The 14391-nt window shown below is 46.9% G+C and overlaps 1 protein-coding gene across 13 annotated transcripts in view; it reads right to left on the bottom strand.

Annotated features, from left to right (window-relative positions):
- Window positions 1-708: 708 nt before the first annotated feature.
- The window catches only part of FKBP15 (FKBP prolyl isomerase family member 15), a 126514-nt gene continuing 112831 nt past the window's right edge, over window positions 709-14391 (bottom strand). For 12 of the 13 annotated variants that reach the window (XM_073313897.1, XM_073313898.1, XM_073313900.2 and 9 more), the window contains 7 exons: window positions 13656-13808; window positions 10234-10326; window positions 9523-9648; window positions 8567-8674; window positions 6330-7075; window positions 5021-5114; window positions 709-3320 (listed from right to left, as the gene is read on the bottom strand). In XM_073313897.1, the coding sequence (XP_073169998.1) occupies window positions 3243-3320; window positions 5021-5114; window positions 6330-7075; window positions 8567-8674; window positions 9523-9648; window positions 10234-10326; window positions 13656-13808 (1398 nt within the window). In that variant the 3' untranslated portion in view covers window positions 709-3242. The remainder of the gene's footprint in view (window positions 3321-5020; window positions 5115-6329; window positions 7076-8566; window positions 8675-9522; window positions 9649-10233; window positions 10327-13655; window positions 13809-14391) is intronic. The other variant, XM_078849017.1, reaches the window with a different exon arrangement.

Here is a 14391-nt window from a genome sequence, read left to right as displayed (position 1 = left end):
TGATCTAGTGATCTATAAGCCTGAGGTTATGTCTATAGCACTGAGGCACAGCTACAGGGATGCAGCCATGTTACTGTCATAGGCGCTGAATCCATCCAGGTCTGGAGCACTGATGGAAAAAAAAGTGGGTGTTTAGCAGCTAAGTCCGCCCTCCCTCTCAGTGCCTCACGTCCCCCACGATCAGCTGTTCTACGGCATGCAAGAGGTACTGGCAGGGAGAGGGAAGAGTGGGGACAGGGCATGTTCGGGGAAGAGAAGAGGCGACAAGAGGGTGGGCTCTTGGGCGAAGAAGTGGAGAGAGAGAGAGAGTGTGAGTGAGTGTGTTTTTCCCATTGGTGTAATTAGTTCACACCCTCAAAAGGCAGCAGCAAAGTCAACGGAAGAATTCACTTGGCCTGTTAAGATGAGCAACAATTATGCTGAGCTCTGTGGAATTGCAAAGGATGTTGTAGCATCTCAGTTACTTCCTGATTCTGGGGCTAATCATACAGGCTCTACTCACCTTTCTGGAGAGACCTCCTAAAAAACCCTGGATCACCTCAACAGGCCTCCTGTTGGGAGCCCATTGCTCCTTTTGGACAGGAATTTCATGGAAATTGGACAAGGAATGAATAAAATGAGTTGTTTGGATTTACAACTAAGCTTGGTGAGCTTTGCAGACATGTACATTAAAAGCAGGAATTAAAGATAGTATGATCCAGAAATAGATTTGTTTAATTGCACTTTTATTTTTTAGGTTTTATCAAATCTGTATAGGAGACAAAGACATAGCATTTGTCATACAGTTAGTGGTGTTTCCAGTGGGGGACAGTTTCCACAGACATGTTGATTCCAAAGATCACACTTAAAGGACAGATACACAGAGACCATCACAATGAAGGGGGACTTCTGGAAAACCTGGTTTACATGTGTTAATCCCTTTGCTCTTACACATTTATTCCATACTTTGACTTTAGATAGCTTCTACTTGAGAGCAAGGTGCTCTACCCCAAGCTAGAGGACTTATGTGAAACAAGTGTTTACACTTCAGTACATTGGCTGGTTCACAGAAGTTAGTCCTTCTCATATTTTTAGTTAAATTTGGCTACTTATTCCATTTTTATTCACTAAAGCAAAGCAGCCCTTGGGTATTGAGTCACTGCTGTCAATCAAGTTTGTACTCTGCACTGCCTGAGTTAAAATAAGTTATTCTATATTTAATGGAACACTTGCAAATTTTTCTCAAGGTATTTTTTGTAAAAGTGTTCACAGAACCTAGAACAGATCTAAACAGTTTCCATTATGCTATTATAATTTAAGTGGAAGTGTTTGTTTTTAAAAGCAATTTATTCCCTCCCCTCATGTGCAATATTTGCAACTCAAAATGCTGCAGGATTGTGTACAGGAGAGACCCTGGAAGTGAAATGACTAGAAAATGAACATAAATAAGACAAACTTTACAGCTGAGTGAAAAGTAAATAGAGCACAAAGAATGAAAATTGGATTTACAAATTCTGTTCCAATAACCTATGGTGTCCTGAATAAGCAAGTTAAGATATATACATCCTCATCTATAATTTAATAGTGCCCCTTTAATTTAAGGAGTTCTAGTTTATACTACAATCCTGCCACGTTTAGCAGCAGAGAAAAAAGGCACAGCAGACTGGCAAATGACTGCCCAGAGTAACTCCCTCCTCTGTCTGGACAGGGAGCCCACTAACATCTTGTTGTCTGTAGTGCTGTTATTGTGAGGTTTCTATTGCCAATGGCAAAGTGCAGCCTCACATGATCTAACCTGCATCAGAGATGGACATATATGATGCGAATGAAGTACGGACGTGGGTGTGAGCAGACTGTGTGGTGACCAGACTGCGCCTTTTGTGGGACTGGTGGGGAGTGCTAACAGCCAGGGGTTGTGGGACACAATGGTTTCACGGAGTCAGACTTTGCAGTGAGTAGGAGGCAAAAAGTTTTGTTGTGCAGATATTTATCATAATCAGAACTGCACTGCTGCCAAGTGCCATACACAGTTAAATGGTCAATGGGAGCTGCAAATTGTTCTGTTTCACTGCACCTGTACACTTAGTAAGCAACAGGCTGCCTCTTCTGCAGGCTTTTCGGCTTGTGGTTTGGACAGGCTAGTGGGACAGCTCAGCCCTAAAAGCATGAAGGTTCACAATAGGCAGAGGGGCTAGGAGAAAGGCAAGCTCAGTCTCACTCTTGGTCCTACACTCAGCCAGCATGGTGCCTCCATTGGCAGGGGATTGTGAATTAGTTTTACAGGATGTGCGGGCACACACATTAAGAACATACTGTATACACATGAACATACTATAACCCTTCAGTGTCACTCATTTTAGTGAGGGAGGGTAAAGGGATTTAGCTTCTCACAAAGGGAAACACTAGAGGAGTCTTTAAAGCACTTACTAGAAGCTGCAGGTCCATATTTAACAGAGTATTCGTTCTCCTGGCACTCCGGTCTCAGCCCATCAGAGCTCCATAGAGCTGTGATGCATTGACAGCCTTTGCAGAGTAGCCCTTGGCTCAGGTAGCACCACAGATTGCTTTCTACAGCTCAGTGTTCAACACTCAACGCCTATGTTACCTCAACTCCTTCAGTTTCCACAAGGCATGTGCGTGAGCAGGAAATACTCGGATTAGAAGTCTCCATAGTAACCTACTCCATGTACTTTCAATTGGCATCTAACTGCTTGGTGAGCATGTTTGTGATGGCCGGATGTGAAGCCCTGCAGGTGGATCCAGAAGCGTTTCTAGTGAAGGGTTAATCTGACATCCCACAGATCTTTGGAATTCTATATTTGTTGTTTTAGTATCAATTGTACTGGGAAAGGAGCAATTTTCTCTGCCCCGTTTTCGTCACTGTATCTGATGCAGAATCCTGCAAGACTTGCTTATTCCAGAACTGGTTACAAAATTCATACTTGCATCAGAATTTCAGATTAACAAATTGATGGCTCACACAAAAGGACAGCGACAGGAACATGCAGGATGAGTGGCTGGCTGCTTAAACTTGCCCATAAACTGGGCTAGCTGATCATGCCAGCGAGATTGGGCCCAACTGCCCAGCAGTGCTGTCACTTGCTGACAGCCCCAGTTAACTTGCAACCGTGGGACTTTGGAGAGTCCCAAGCCTGTTCGATTTACATCCCAAGGAAATGCAGCTGGTAAGTCCAAAATACGCTTGAGAGGAGGCAATGTGCCCAAAGGGGAAGCTCACAGGCTTGCTTGCCACATCCAGCTCTTCATCCCAGCCAGTCCAGGTCATCATCATCGTCATCATCCCCAAAGAGTGGGGTTGGGGGAGGGTGCCCTTTCATGCTCTGAAAGCCCAAGTGGAAAGCAGGGTTAGATTATTAGAGTTCAGTCTCCGTACAGCAGGGGTGGGCACATTTTTGGCCAGATGTAGGAGATCCAGGTTCACTTCCCTTCTCCCTGCCCAAGGGGAGAAGAGATTTGAACAGGGACCTCTCCTTCTCCCCTACAGGCAGGGGGTGGAAATTGAACCTGCATCACCCACATCCCAGGATAGTGCTGTAACAACTAGGCTCTAGGATATTCCAGTGTGAGGCTCCCTCTCTCTCCTGCTGAAGCTGTTTCACTGTGGATAACTAATAAAAAAAGTGATCAGAGCTAGGGGACTGGACCCAGGACCTCCTACCTCCCAGGCTGGGGCTCTAATCACCAGACCACACTCCCTGCCCGCCCCCCACCCCCCGGGATGATTATCCCCAGCCAGTGGAACAAATATTTAAAATAGTCATTGGGCCAGAGAGAGTGGGAATGACTCCACAGCCCAGCAGTCAGAGCACCCACCTGGGAGGTGGGATATCCCAACTCCAGTCCCACAGCTTCCATCACTCCATCATTAGTTATCCACAGTGGAATAGCTTCTACAGGAGAGACTGCGGGAGTCCCACATCATACTACCCCAGCTCTGTTGTTAGAGTCTTCTCCTGAGAGGTGGGAGATCCCTGTCCAAGTGCTTTCTCCCCCCCACGCCCCTCTCTGCTGGGAATTCAACTTGGGTCTCCCACACACCCCAAGCAATTCTCTAAGCACTGAGCACCAACACCACCTCCTCCTGGATTTTGTATGAGACCTAATCCAGCAGGCAGCCTCTGAGCATGCCGACCGGAATGGGCCTCGACTTAGGCGGACCAAAGCCTGTCTTCCCTGGTTCGCAAAGCGCCCTCAGGCTTAGGTGGGAGACAGGCACTTGAATGCCTAGAGGGAAGCAGCAGTGCACATACCCCAGGATCTAGAACTCGGGTGTCTAGGGAACGTTTCCAGTGGAAGGTGAGGCACCTACAATGTTAGGTGACAGCCAAGCAGGAGTTTCCCTTAACTTTTAGGCCCAACCTGGACCCAACCTGACTGGAGCCCCCAAGGGTCGAGCTGTTTTCTTAGAATCATAGAATATCAGGGTTGGAAGGGACCTCAGGAGGTCATCTAGTCCCACCCCCTGCTCAAAGCAGGACCAACCCCCAATTTTTGCCCCAGATCCCTCAATGGCCCCCTCAAGGATTGAGCTCACAAGCCTGGGTTTAGCAGGCCAGTGCTCAAACCACCGAGCTATCCCTCCCTCCCGACACTTCCCCTCAAACCTAGACTGTTGTGGCTGCTGCAGTGCGTCCTGCCCCTACGGCTGGCGGGGCAGCAGCTGCATGCCTTGATCCTTCCACCTGCTGCGCCCTGCTGCAGGGTGTGCGGCGACTCTTTGGCGCCTCCATACCGCAATGCGCACAGTGCAATGAGGTGGGGAAGGATGGCAGGAGCAGGGCATGCAGCTGCCATCACCCACCCCATGGGCAGGAGGAGGGGAGCCTTCACAATCCAGCCCTGAGAGAGTCCAGCTGTTTTTACATCCATCCCAAACCTGACACTCGTAGTCCCGTCCAACTGGGTGTGGGTCAGGGTGCAGGGATCTAGTTTTGTGGACTGCAGTGGTGCTGCGTATAGAAACCTGAACTCCAGAGTTAGGCACCTAAGTTACTTTGTGAATCACACCCCAAGTTCTTACCACTTCTTCCTCATCCTCCTCTTCCGGTGGAACTCCAGGCTTTAGTGGTTTATGGGTTGCAACTTTGAACAAGTCATCGTCATTCTCAGCAAGACTAGAAAAGGACAGAGAATTAAAAGAATCTAATTCTCAGTGTGGGAAAGGAAGCCAAGAGCAATTTGCCTGCACTTTAGGAATAAGCTCTAGTCCCACTACTCAGGTTTGTATAGTAGTAACAGGCTACTCACGGATGTGTGAAACTAGTTGGGGCTTATATAGTAAAGTAACAGGACTCCCCTTTAGGCTGCCAGGAGTGGAACTTCACAATAGCTAGCTGGTAGTAACAGCTTTGCAATGGAATCACTGATTCAGCTAGAAACAAGGGACAATGATCATACTGACTGCCCAGTTTGTAGTTTGGATACTATTAATTTAGGCTTAAATAGAGACTTGGAGTGGCTAAGTCATTATGCAAGGTAGCCTGTTTCCTCTTGTTTTTTCCTACCCCCCGCCCCCAGAAACCAGATGTTCTGGTTTAACTTGGATTTAAACTTGAAGAGTGGTCAGTTTGGATGAGCTATTACCAGCAGGAGAGTGAGTTTGTGTGTGTATGGGGGTGGGGGGGATGTGAGAAAACCTGGATTTGTGCAGGAAATAGCCCAACTTGATTGTCATGCACATTGTGTAAAGAGTTGTCACTTTGGATGGGCTATCACCAGCAGGAGAGTGAATTTGTGTGTGGGGGGTGGAGGGTGAGAAAACCTGGATTTGTGCTGGAAATGGCCCACCTGATGATCACTTTAGATAAGCTATTACCAGCAGGACAGTGGGGTGGGAGGAGGTATTGGTTCATATTCTCTGTGTATATATAAAGTCTGCTGCAGTTTCCACGATATGCATCTGATGAAGTGAGCTGTAGCTCACGAAAGCTTATGCTCTAATAAATTGGTTAGTCTCTAAGGTGCCACAAGTACTCCTTTTCTTTTTGCGAATACAGACTAACACGGCTGTTACTCTGAAACCAGTTTGTAGTGCAGCACTGCAATCACCTACCCCGGAGGTCTCAGCCATACTAACACTTTTCAGTTTCTCCCCGGGAGACAGCACTAGACTGGACACCTGCAGCTCCTAGTATTTTAGCCACCCTTGTTTAGATTTGCGCTGAACAAGTACCTAGCTGGCTGGCCAGCCCAACCTAGCACACTGCCCTGCACCAACTGCCGGATGTTTAGGCCACACTAGCCCACCACCAGCGGCAGGGCAACTGCACAACAGTGGGAAATTGAGAAAGGAACTACTGTAGCCATAGAACTCTCCAACCACCACCAACCTGGAATCCTTCTGCTTGGGGCTAGATGCCAGTCCTTGGGGTTCTGTAGCTTTGTGGTTGGTGGCTGGATCCTTCTCTGCCATCTCAGATGTTAACTCAGAAATGCTAGTACCCATTTCAGAGTTGGGTGCATCTGGAATTCCCAGACAACTCCCCCACTCTGCACTTTTCAGAGGCAGGGGTTCCAGTCCTCCTGCAGGCTCCTCTGCCTTGTGCTCTGAAGCTGGGGTTTCCGAAGGCATGGCCTCTTCCACTGCTTCCAGCTTTGTGTCTAGAATAGAGGGCTCTGGACTTTCTGCTTGAACAGATACTACTTCTTGTAAGCTGCGTTCATGCTGAGCTATCCCACTGGGAGCACTTGCCTGCCTTTGCTCAGCCAGTACAGAATCTACATCCTCCTCAGGATCCATCAGCCCTTGGCTGGGCTTTACTGGCTGAACCGATTCAGAGAAGATATGCTCTTCATGCATCTCCTGGATCACCTTCACTTCTGATGCTGTAGTGTTCTGGGTCCTCTGCCCTTCCTCAGGAGATCTGGGAGGTGTAGCAATACCAGCAGACTCACCTGCTGGTTTAGTTGGACACACAGTGCTTGGTGCTGGCCCATACTGGACAGCACCTTTATGGTCCTCCTTCACTTTTGGTGGACTTTCCTGTTTCCTCTCTCCAGTTCTAGGCTCCTCCTCCTCGTCACTGTTGCTCTCTCGCCTCTCCTGTTGTCTGCTGAGCAGCTGCAGAGTTACAGTCTGGAAAACAAAGGAAAAGGCAAGGGAGTGTTAATCACTAGAGATACAAACCACCATGACTGTTTGTAACGGCTGCTGATCCACTGATGGAAGGAAAGTCTCTTGATGCTTTAATATGGAAGAGGATTATCCAGCCAGGTGCACCTGAGTGGTGCATGTATTAGCTGGGCCTCTGAGGCATTTTCAGATAACTTCCTACACTCTTGCAGAAGGCAACTATCTAAGGTAGAAATGCTATTGCACTTGAACTCTGAGAAGATTGCAGCGAAGATTAGAAAAGAATCAGGCAGCCCTAATCCCCAAAGAGGCAGGCATTGCATTACCTGCAAATGGGAAAACAAAGGCTGGGCGGGACACCGCAAGTCACTGTCTGTTCTTGGAAGTGAGGGGAGATGAAATTAAGAACTCGTTTCCTAACTCCTGGTTTCTAGCCACTAGGCAACAGTGTCCAGTTACACAGCACAGGCTGCAGGCGCAGAGTCCTTCGTCCTTCCCCCAGCCAATGGGGCTTGAAACCAACCCAGGAAGCGCACTTTGGGGAGATGAGACTTTCAACTTTGCCCTCTCTGCTGAGCCTCCCAACAAAGCAGCCACTGAGCAGACATGTTTTCTCCATCCAACTCCCACTACGCAGGCCAATACTCAGCATCCCACCTGTTGACATGTTCAGGACTGAGTTGTGTCCTGAAGGTCAAAGGTCATATCTCATCCTGGATGCTCTCAGCTCCCAACCCTTGCTTCCCCTACCCCCAAGTGCCAACACAGGAAGCACTTGTCCAATTTGCTTCTGGCTGTGTAAACGTTCTACTGCAGCCCCAAACCTAACCTGACAATCCTGAGGCTGCTACGTGTGTGGGGATTCTGGGCAGAGACAAAGTCTAATTTCTACCGAAAACTGTTTTCTCTCCAGTTGATCTGAGAGGGAAGAGTGGGTACAGCAGGCAGCTGGGTTTTGGAAAAATGCCATGTGTACTTTCTAAAGTACATTGGGAAGGTCAAGAGCAAACTTCTTAAATTCAAGTCAGCAAAAAGCCAACATGAACTCAGTCCTCTCAGCTAGGTACCCACCTCCAATGCCCATATTCTGACTGATCCACTTCCTCCAGTACCACAGTGACAGCTTGCATTGCTGCACTTGGTAATTTTTACCTCTAAAAGAAATAATCCAAGTTCTTGTGCCCAGTTTCCCTTAATATTAAATCTAATTAAATCATCCTTGTCTTATTTAGCCTATCCCCTACTGCCTTGTGAAAGCTCAACAAGAATGTTGAGCATATCAGGTGCATTGTCCTAGTTTCTCTGGGAGAAGAGGTTCCCATATTTTACTGTCCCTCACTGTTGTATCTCCTCCCATTATTTTATAATACCCTTTTTATCATGGTTACTAACCACAGCTTCACACTATTCCAGACCCCGGCTAGAGGTACACGTGTTCTTTTGGCCCAAGACTCATTCTCACGGTTGCTGGTTTGTATCCCATCAGTACTGTACCTTGATGGTGTTCATGACAACACCAAGAACCGCTTTGCCACTGTACGACTCTTCCAGCTCAAATTCACCCCTCAAAGTCTGAAATACCCCATTCATGATCTTTTTCACCTGAGAACAATGAAGAGGAGCATATAAACATGATATCTGCATCATTTGGAACATGTAAGAAAGAATGGGTCACCAAACCAACATTGTAGGCTTCTCCATACAGCCGAACTGTCAGGTCAAGAGGGGCCACAGTTCTGTTTTAAGAGACTGCACCTTTCACATTTGGCATGCCAGGGCTGGAGACTGTCATGTGCAAATGGTACGTCACCCCAGAGCTGGAGGTGGCTACCAGGATTTTCATTCTTTAAGTAGTACAGAAAATTCTTTTCTGGGTATCTGCCTGGTGAGTCTTGCCCATATGCTCAGGGTTTAGCTTATTGCCATATTTGGGGTTGGGAAGGAATTTTCCTCCAGGGCAGATTGGAAGAGGCCTTGGAGGTTTTTCACCTTCCTCTGTAGCATGGGGCACGGGTCACTTGCTGGAGGATTCTCTGCTCCTTGAAATCTTTAAACCATGATCTGAGGACTTCAATAGCTCAGACATAGGTGAGAGTTTTTTTCGTAAGAGTGGGTGGGTGAGATTCTGTGGCCTGCGTTGTGCAGGAGGTCGGACTAGATGATCATAATGGTCCCTTCTGACCTTAGAATCTATGAGTAGTAATCTGTATTGAGGGGTCAGGACTTCACACCAGGAGTCACACTGCATCTTTCCCTCCAAGGCCCCTGATAGGAGTAGTACTCTACACAGGAACAAGCTCATCCTCTGGGTATGCTTCCCCCAAAGAATAAGGCACTGCCATGTGTTTAATAAATAACTCTCCCCCTACCTAGGGAAAAAGTTCAGGGTAGACATGAAGTAGAGAACTCTGATGAGGGTAAACCAGACCACCCTGGCTGGGCCAGCTCACCTCCTCTGTAGCGTCTGCAGGCGGAGATCTCTCCTGATTTTCTAGTAGAGAACCCTTCTCCAGCTCCCTGATACGCTCTTCATAGCGAGCCTTCAGGGCAGCAACATGGGACTGTAGGACTGAATACTGTCAAAGGAAACAGGAAGTCAGAGCAGCTCAATAGATCCTCACTGACATTCACATCTTGCTACTACTGTGCCCAGTTTGCAGCAGGACAGGTTAGTGACAGCAGCACATTTGTTCACAATGCCATGATTTTGTAGATCTCTTGCAAAGAAACAAAAAACCAACAACAAAAGCCTAAAATTTGCAGAGAGCTCCTAACAGGCAGAACACACACAAGCTGCAATTTTCTCCTGTTCCTGACTAAAGCAGCTTTATGCAGGATTTCACTAGCTGAGGCATTTACAAAACTCCCTCAGAATTGTTCCAGCAACAGCCACCATCGCCCCACCCCTGTGAAGATAATAGTCATGCTGGGAAGGAAGAGCCTGTGGACTCCCCCAACCTTGGGATGTCAAGGAGGGGGCATGACTGCACTGGGATGCTATGCAGCAGCATTCTCTGGTAGAAGGGCTGGATCCTGTCACTGGGCCCATATCAGCCACTGGAAGCAATACAAAGCTCTCCTCTTCTCCCAATGGGACAACATCAGTGGCCTCAGTCAAGATAATACATCAGTGAGGGTTGGCCTCAGTGTTCACCCTTTACCTTCTCATTGATCGGCCCCAGTTGCGCCAGCTGCTCCTGAAACACAAAGAGTTTTTGCTCCTCTACATTTCTAGAGTGTTTCAGAGTGGAGAGCTGAAAAAAAGAAACAAAAAATAAGAACATACATAAGAACGGCCATACTGAGTCAGACCACTGTCAGAAAGACTAGGTGGGCCTTTGGTCAATGCCAGGTGCTTCAGAGGCAATGAACAGAACAGGTAATCATCAAGTGATCCATTCCCTCTCATCCATTTCCAGCTTCTGCCAAATACAGTCTAGGGACACCATCCCTGCCCATCATAAGCCATTGATGGACCTATCCTCCATCAATTTATCTAGTTCTTTTTTGAACCTGTTATAGTCTTGGCCTTCACAACATCCTCTGGTAAAGAGTTCCACAGGTTGACTGTGCATTGTGTGAAGAAATACTTCCTTTTGTTTGTTTTAAAACCTGCTGCCCATTAAATTTCATTTAGTGACCCCCTAGTTCTTGTGTTATGTGAAGGAATAAACAACACTTCCCTATTTACTTTCTCCACACCCGTCATGATTTTATAGACTTCTATCATATGCCCCCTTAGTCGTCTCTTTTCCAAGCTGAAAAGTACCAGTTTTATTAATCTCTCCTCATATGGCAGCTGTTCCATACCCCTAATAATTTTTGTTGCCCTTTTCTGAACCTTTTCCAATTCTAATACATCTTTTTTGAGATGGGGCGACCACATCTGCACACAGTATTCAAGATGTGGGCGTACCATGGATTTATATGGAGGCAATAGGATATTTTCTGTCTTATTATCTATCCCTTTCTTAATGATTCCCAACATTCTGTTCACTTTGACTGCCGCTGCACATTCTCTGAAAACATCCACTCAACCATCCACAATGACTCCAAGATCTCTTTTTTGAGTGGTTACAGCTAATTTAGACCCAATCATTTTATATGTATAGTTGGGATTATGTTTTCAATGTGCATTACTTTCCTTTTATCTACATTGAATTTCATCTGCAATTTTGTTGCCCCTAGTCACCCAGTTTTGTGAGATCCTTTTGTAACTCTTCACAGTCTGCTTTGGACTTAACTATTGTGACAAAGCTCGGTCCTTGGCTCCGTGGGTCCCGAATTTCCTGGAGGATTTTGCTAGCCTCAGAGGCTCAATGACCCTCCACGTAACCCTTCTTTCTCTAGAGAAAAGGGTCACAGTCTACTGAGCCATTTTCATCATAAGCCAGCGAGGGAGGTGAGGAGAAGTTATCCTTCCTTGCACAGTCTGTTGTCTCCCAGTCTCAGTGATTAATCAGGGGGCAAAGGGGTCCCACCCTCTACTCTGGGCTCCAGCCCAGGGACCCTAATAGTATCAGCTATGGTAGCTGACCTTTTAGAAACATGACATGTACAATTCCCTGGGCTACTTCCCCCACAGCAGCCCTCACTTCCTCAAGCTCCACTTCACCCTTACCTCAGGGCCTCCTTCCTTGTGCCTGATATGGTGTGTACTACTCAGCCTCTCCAACAGCGCAACTTCCTCCCACAGCTCCTGACATGCACACCCACCTGACTGACTGGGAGGCTTTTAAATAGTTTCAGCCAGCCCCTGATTGGCTTCAGGTGTCCCAATCAACCTAGCATTTTCCCTGCCTTCTGGAAAGTTCTTATTTGGTCCCAGGTGTCTTAATTGACCTGGAGCAGCTTCCTTTAAGGAAGGAGATTCTACCACCTCCCATTTCACTTAACCTGGTACCAGGGATTTGTTTAGCCTGGAGCTAATATATCTATTTCCCACTACTTTTCTATAGCCATCTGGCCTTGCCCCATCACACTATCTTGAGTAGTTTTGTATCGTCTGCAAATTTTGCCAACTCACTGTTTACCCGCTTTTCCAGATCATTTATGAATATGTTGAATAGGACTGGTCCCAGTACAGACCCTTGGCAAACACCACTATTTATGTCTCTCCAGTCTGGAAACAGACCATTTATTCCTACCCTTTGTTTCCTATCTTGTAATCAGTTACCAATCCATGAGAGGATCTTCCCTCTTATCCCATGACCCCTTACTTTGCTTAAGAGTCTTTGGTGAGGGACCTCGTCAAAGACTTTCTGAACATCTAAGTACACTGTATCCACTGGATCACCCCTGTCCACATGCTTGTTGACCCCCTCAAAGAATTCTAGTACATTGATGAGGCATAGTTTCCCTTTACAGAAGGCACACTGACTCTTCCCCAACAAATGATGTTAATCTGTGTCTGACAATTCTGTTCTTTATTTTAGTTTCAACCAGCTTGCCCGGTACTGAGTCAGGCTTACTGGGCTGTAATTGCTGGGATCACCTCTGGAGTCTTTTTAAAAACTTGGCATCACATTAGCTATCCTCCAGCCATCTGGTACAGAAGCTGATTTAAATAATAGGTTACATACCAGAGTTGTTAGTTCTGTAATTTCACATTTGAGTTCCTTCAGAACTCTTGGGTGAATACCATCTGGTCCTGGTGACTTATTACTGTTTAATTTATCAATTTGTTCCAAAACCTCCTCTAATGACACCTCAATCTCCTCAGATTTGTCATCTAAAAAGAAAGGCTCAGGTTTGGGAATCTCCCTCACACCCTCAGTTGTGAAGACCGATGCAAAGAATTCATTTAGTTTCTCTGCAATGGCCTTATTGTCCCTGAGTGCTCCTTTATCATCTTGATCCTCTAATGGCCCCACTGGTTGTTTAGCAGGCTTCCTGCTTCTGATGTACTTACCATTTTTTTTGCTATTACTTTGAGTCTTTGGCTAGCTGTTCTTCACATTCTTTATTGACCTTTCTAATTACACTTTTACACTTTACCTGTCAGAGTTTATGCTCTTTTCTATTTTCCTCAATAAGATTTAACTTCCACTTTTTTAAAGGATGCTCTTTTGCCTCTCACTGCTTCTTTTACTTTGTTGTTTAGCTATGGTGGCACTTTTTTTGGTTCTTTATGTTTAATTTAATCAGCAGTAGAGATGCATTTTACTATTCCCTTTCCACCAGATCTATCAGACCTTTCCCCTCAGAAAAACTGTCATGCTCGGTAGACATCAGCTGCAGCATTTCCCGCTAGCTAGTTCTGTCCTGAGGTCAGCATGCCCCTTCTCTGCCCCATACAGAACCCCTGCTAATACATCAACAGCCAGTCTCCTCGTTAATCCCAACCACCCAGGAGTTAAGGGGGGCAACATCCAGACACATCCTTCAGCTAAGAGGGGAACCATCATCTTCTCTGAGAAGCCAGGAAACTGAAAACACTAGCCACACCAAAGTGGCAGAGCACTCCTGGGTACGAGATTCCCCACTACACCCCTCCCATTTGCTTCCGAAGGACAACAGCATGTGGGAAGGAGGTGGAGAAGTGAATGTATAGACAAGTGGTTAGCAAGGGAGGGCAGTCTACCTTCTCTTCCAGCTGGGTGATGCGCTGCTGTTGAGAGTCTCTCTGTTCACACACTTCCTGATACTGCCGTAAGTGCTGCTCCTTGGCAGAGACCAGCATGCGCTCACATTTTGCTTCCCACTCGGATTCCAGCTCTGCCTGAATGAGTGACAGCTGCCCATGAAGTAATAGAAGTGATTAGCAGGGAACTACCAAGACATGACAGTCACATTCACTCTTATGAGCACAGAATTCTGGGGTGGGGCCGGAGCAAGGCAAACTCTCCTACCTAGTTCTGCCATCTTGGGGTTGGTGTTCTATCCCTGCAGCATTTCCTCCTCACACAAAGCACAATTCTATCCTCCATGGGAGGGCAATTCTCTAATGCTGGCTCAGATTGCAGCCCCTTGCTTCACCAGTTGCTGTTGCTATTTGAAGGGTCCCCAACAGTGATGGAGCCCCATTCACCCTTCCCTCTACCAACAACTCTACTCTTCCCCAACTCCACTCTGACCAGTTAAAAAGGAGCTCTGCTCTGTTGACACAAGGGTGTACGCCTCTTGGCTATCTTCTGATCACTGCATCATTTGCTCTGGAAGACCAAGCAGGCAAGATTTGCACCCATCAGGACTGAGGCTGCTCCTGTTGCCCCAAAGCCACATAACAGCTGGCTGGAGACCAAACTCAGAATCACAGCCCATTCTTTTGAAGTTAGGAGCCTTCCTTACTCCCCACCTAGTATAGTTTCCTGTCTGCC

Source organism: Lepidochelys kempii, chromosome 16 (assembly GCF_965140285.1).
Source record: "Lepidochelys kempii isolate rLepKem1 chromosome 16, rLepKem1.hap1, whole genome shotgun sequence".
Lineage (NCBI taxonomy): Eukaryota > Metazoa > Chordata > Testudines > Cheloniidae > Lepidochelys > Lepidochelys kempii.
Note: the sequence above shows the minus strand (reverse complement) of the source record. Positions and strands in the feature narration are given on the sequence as shown.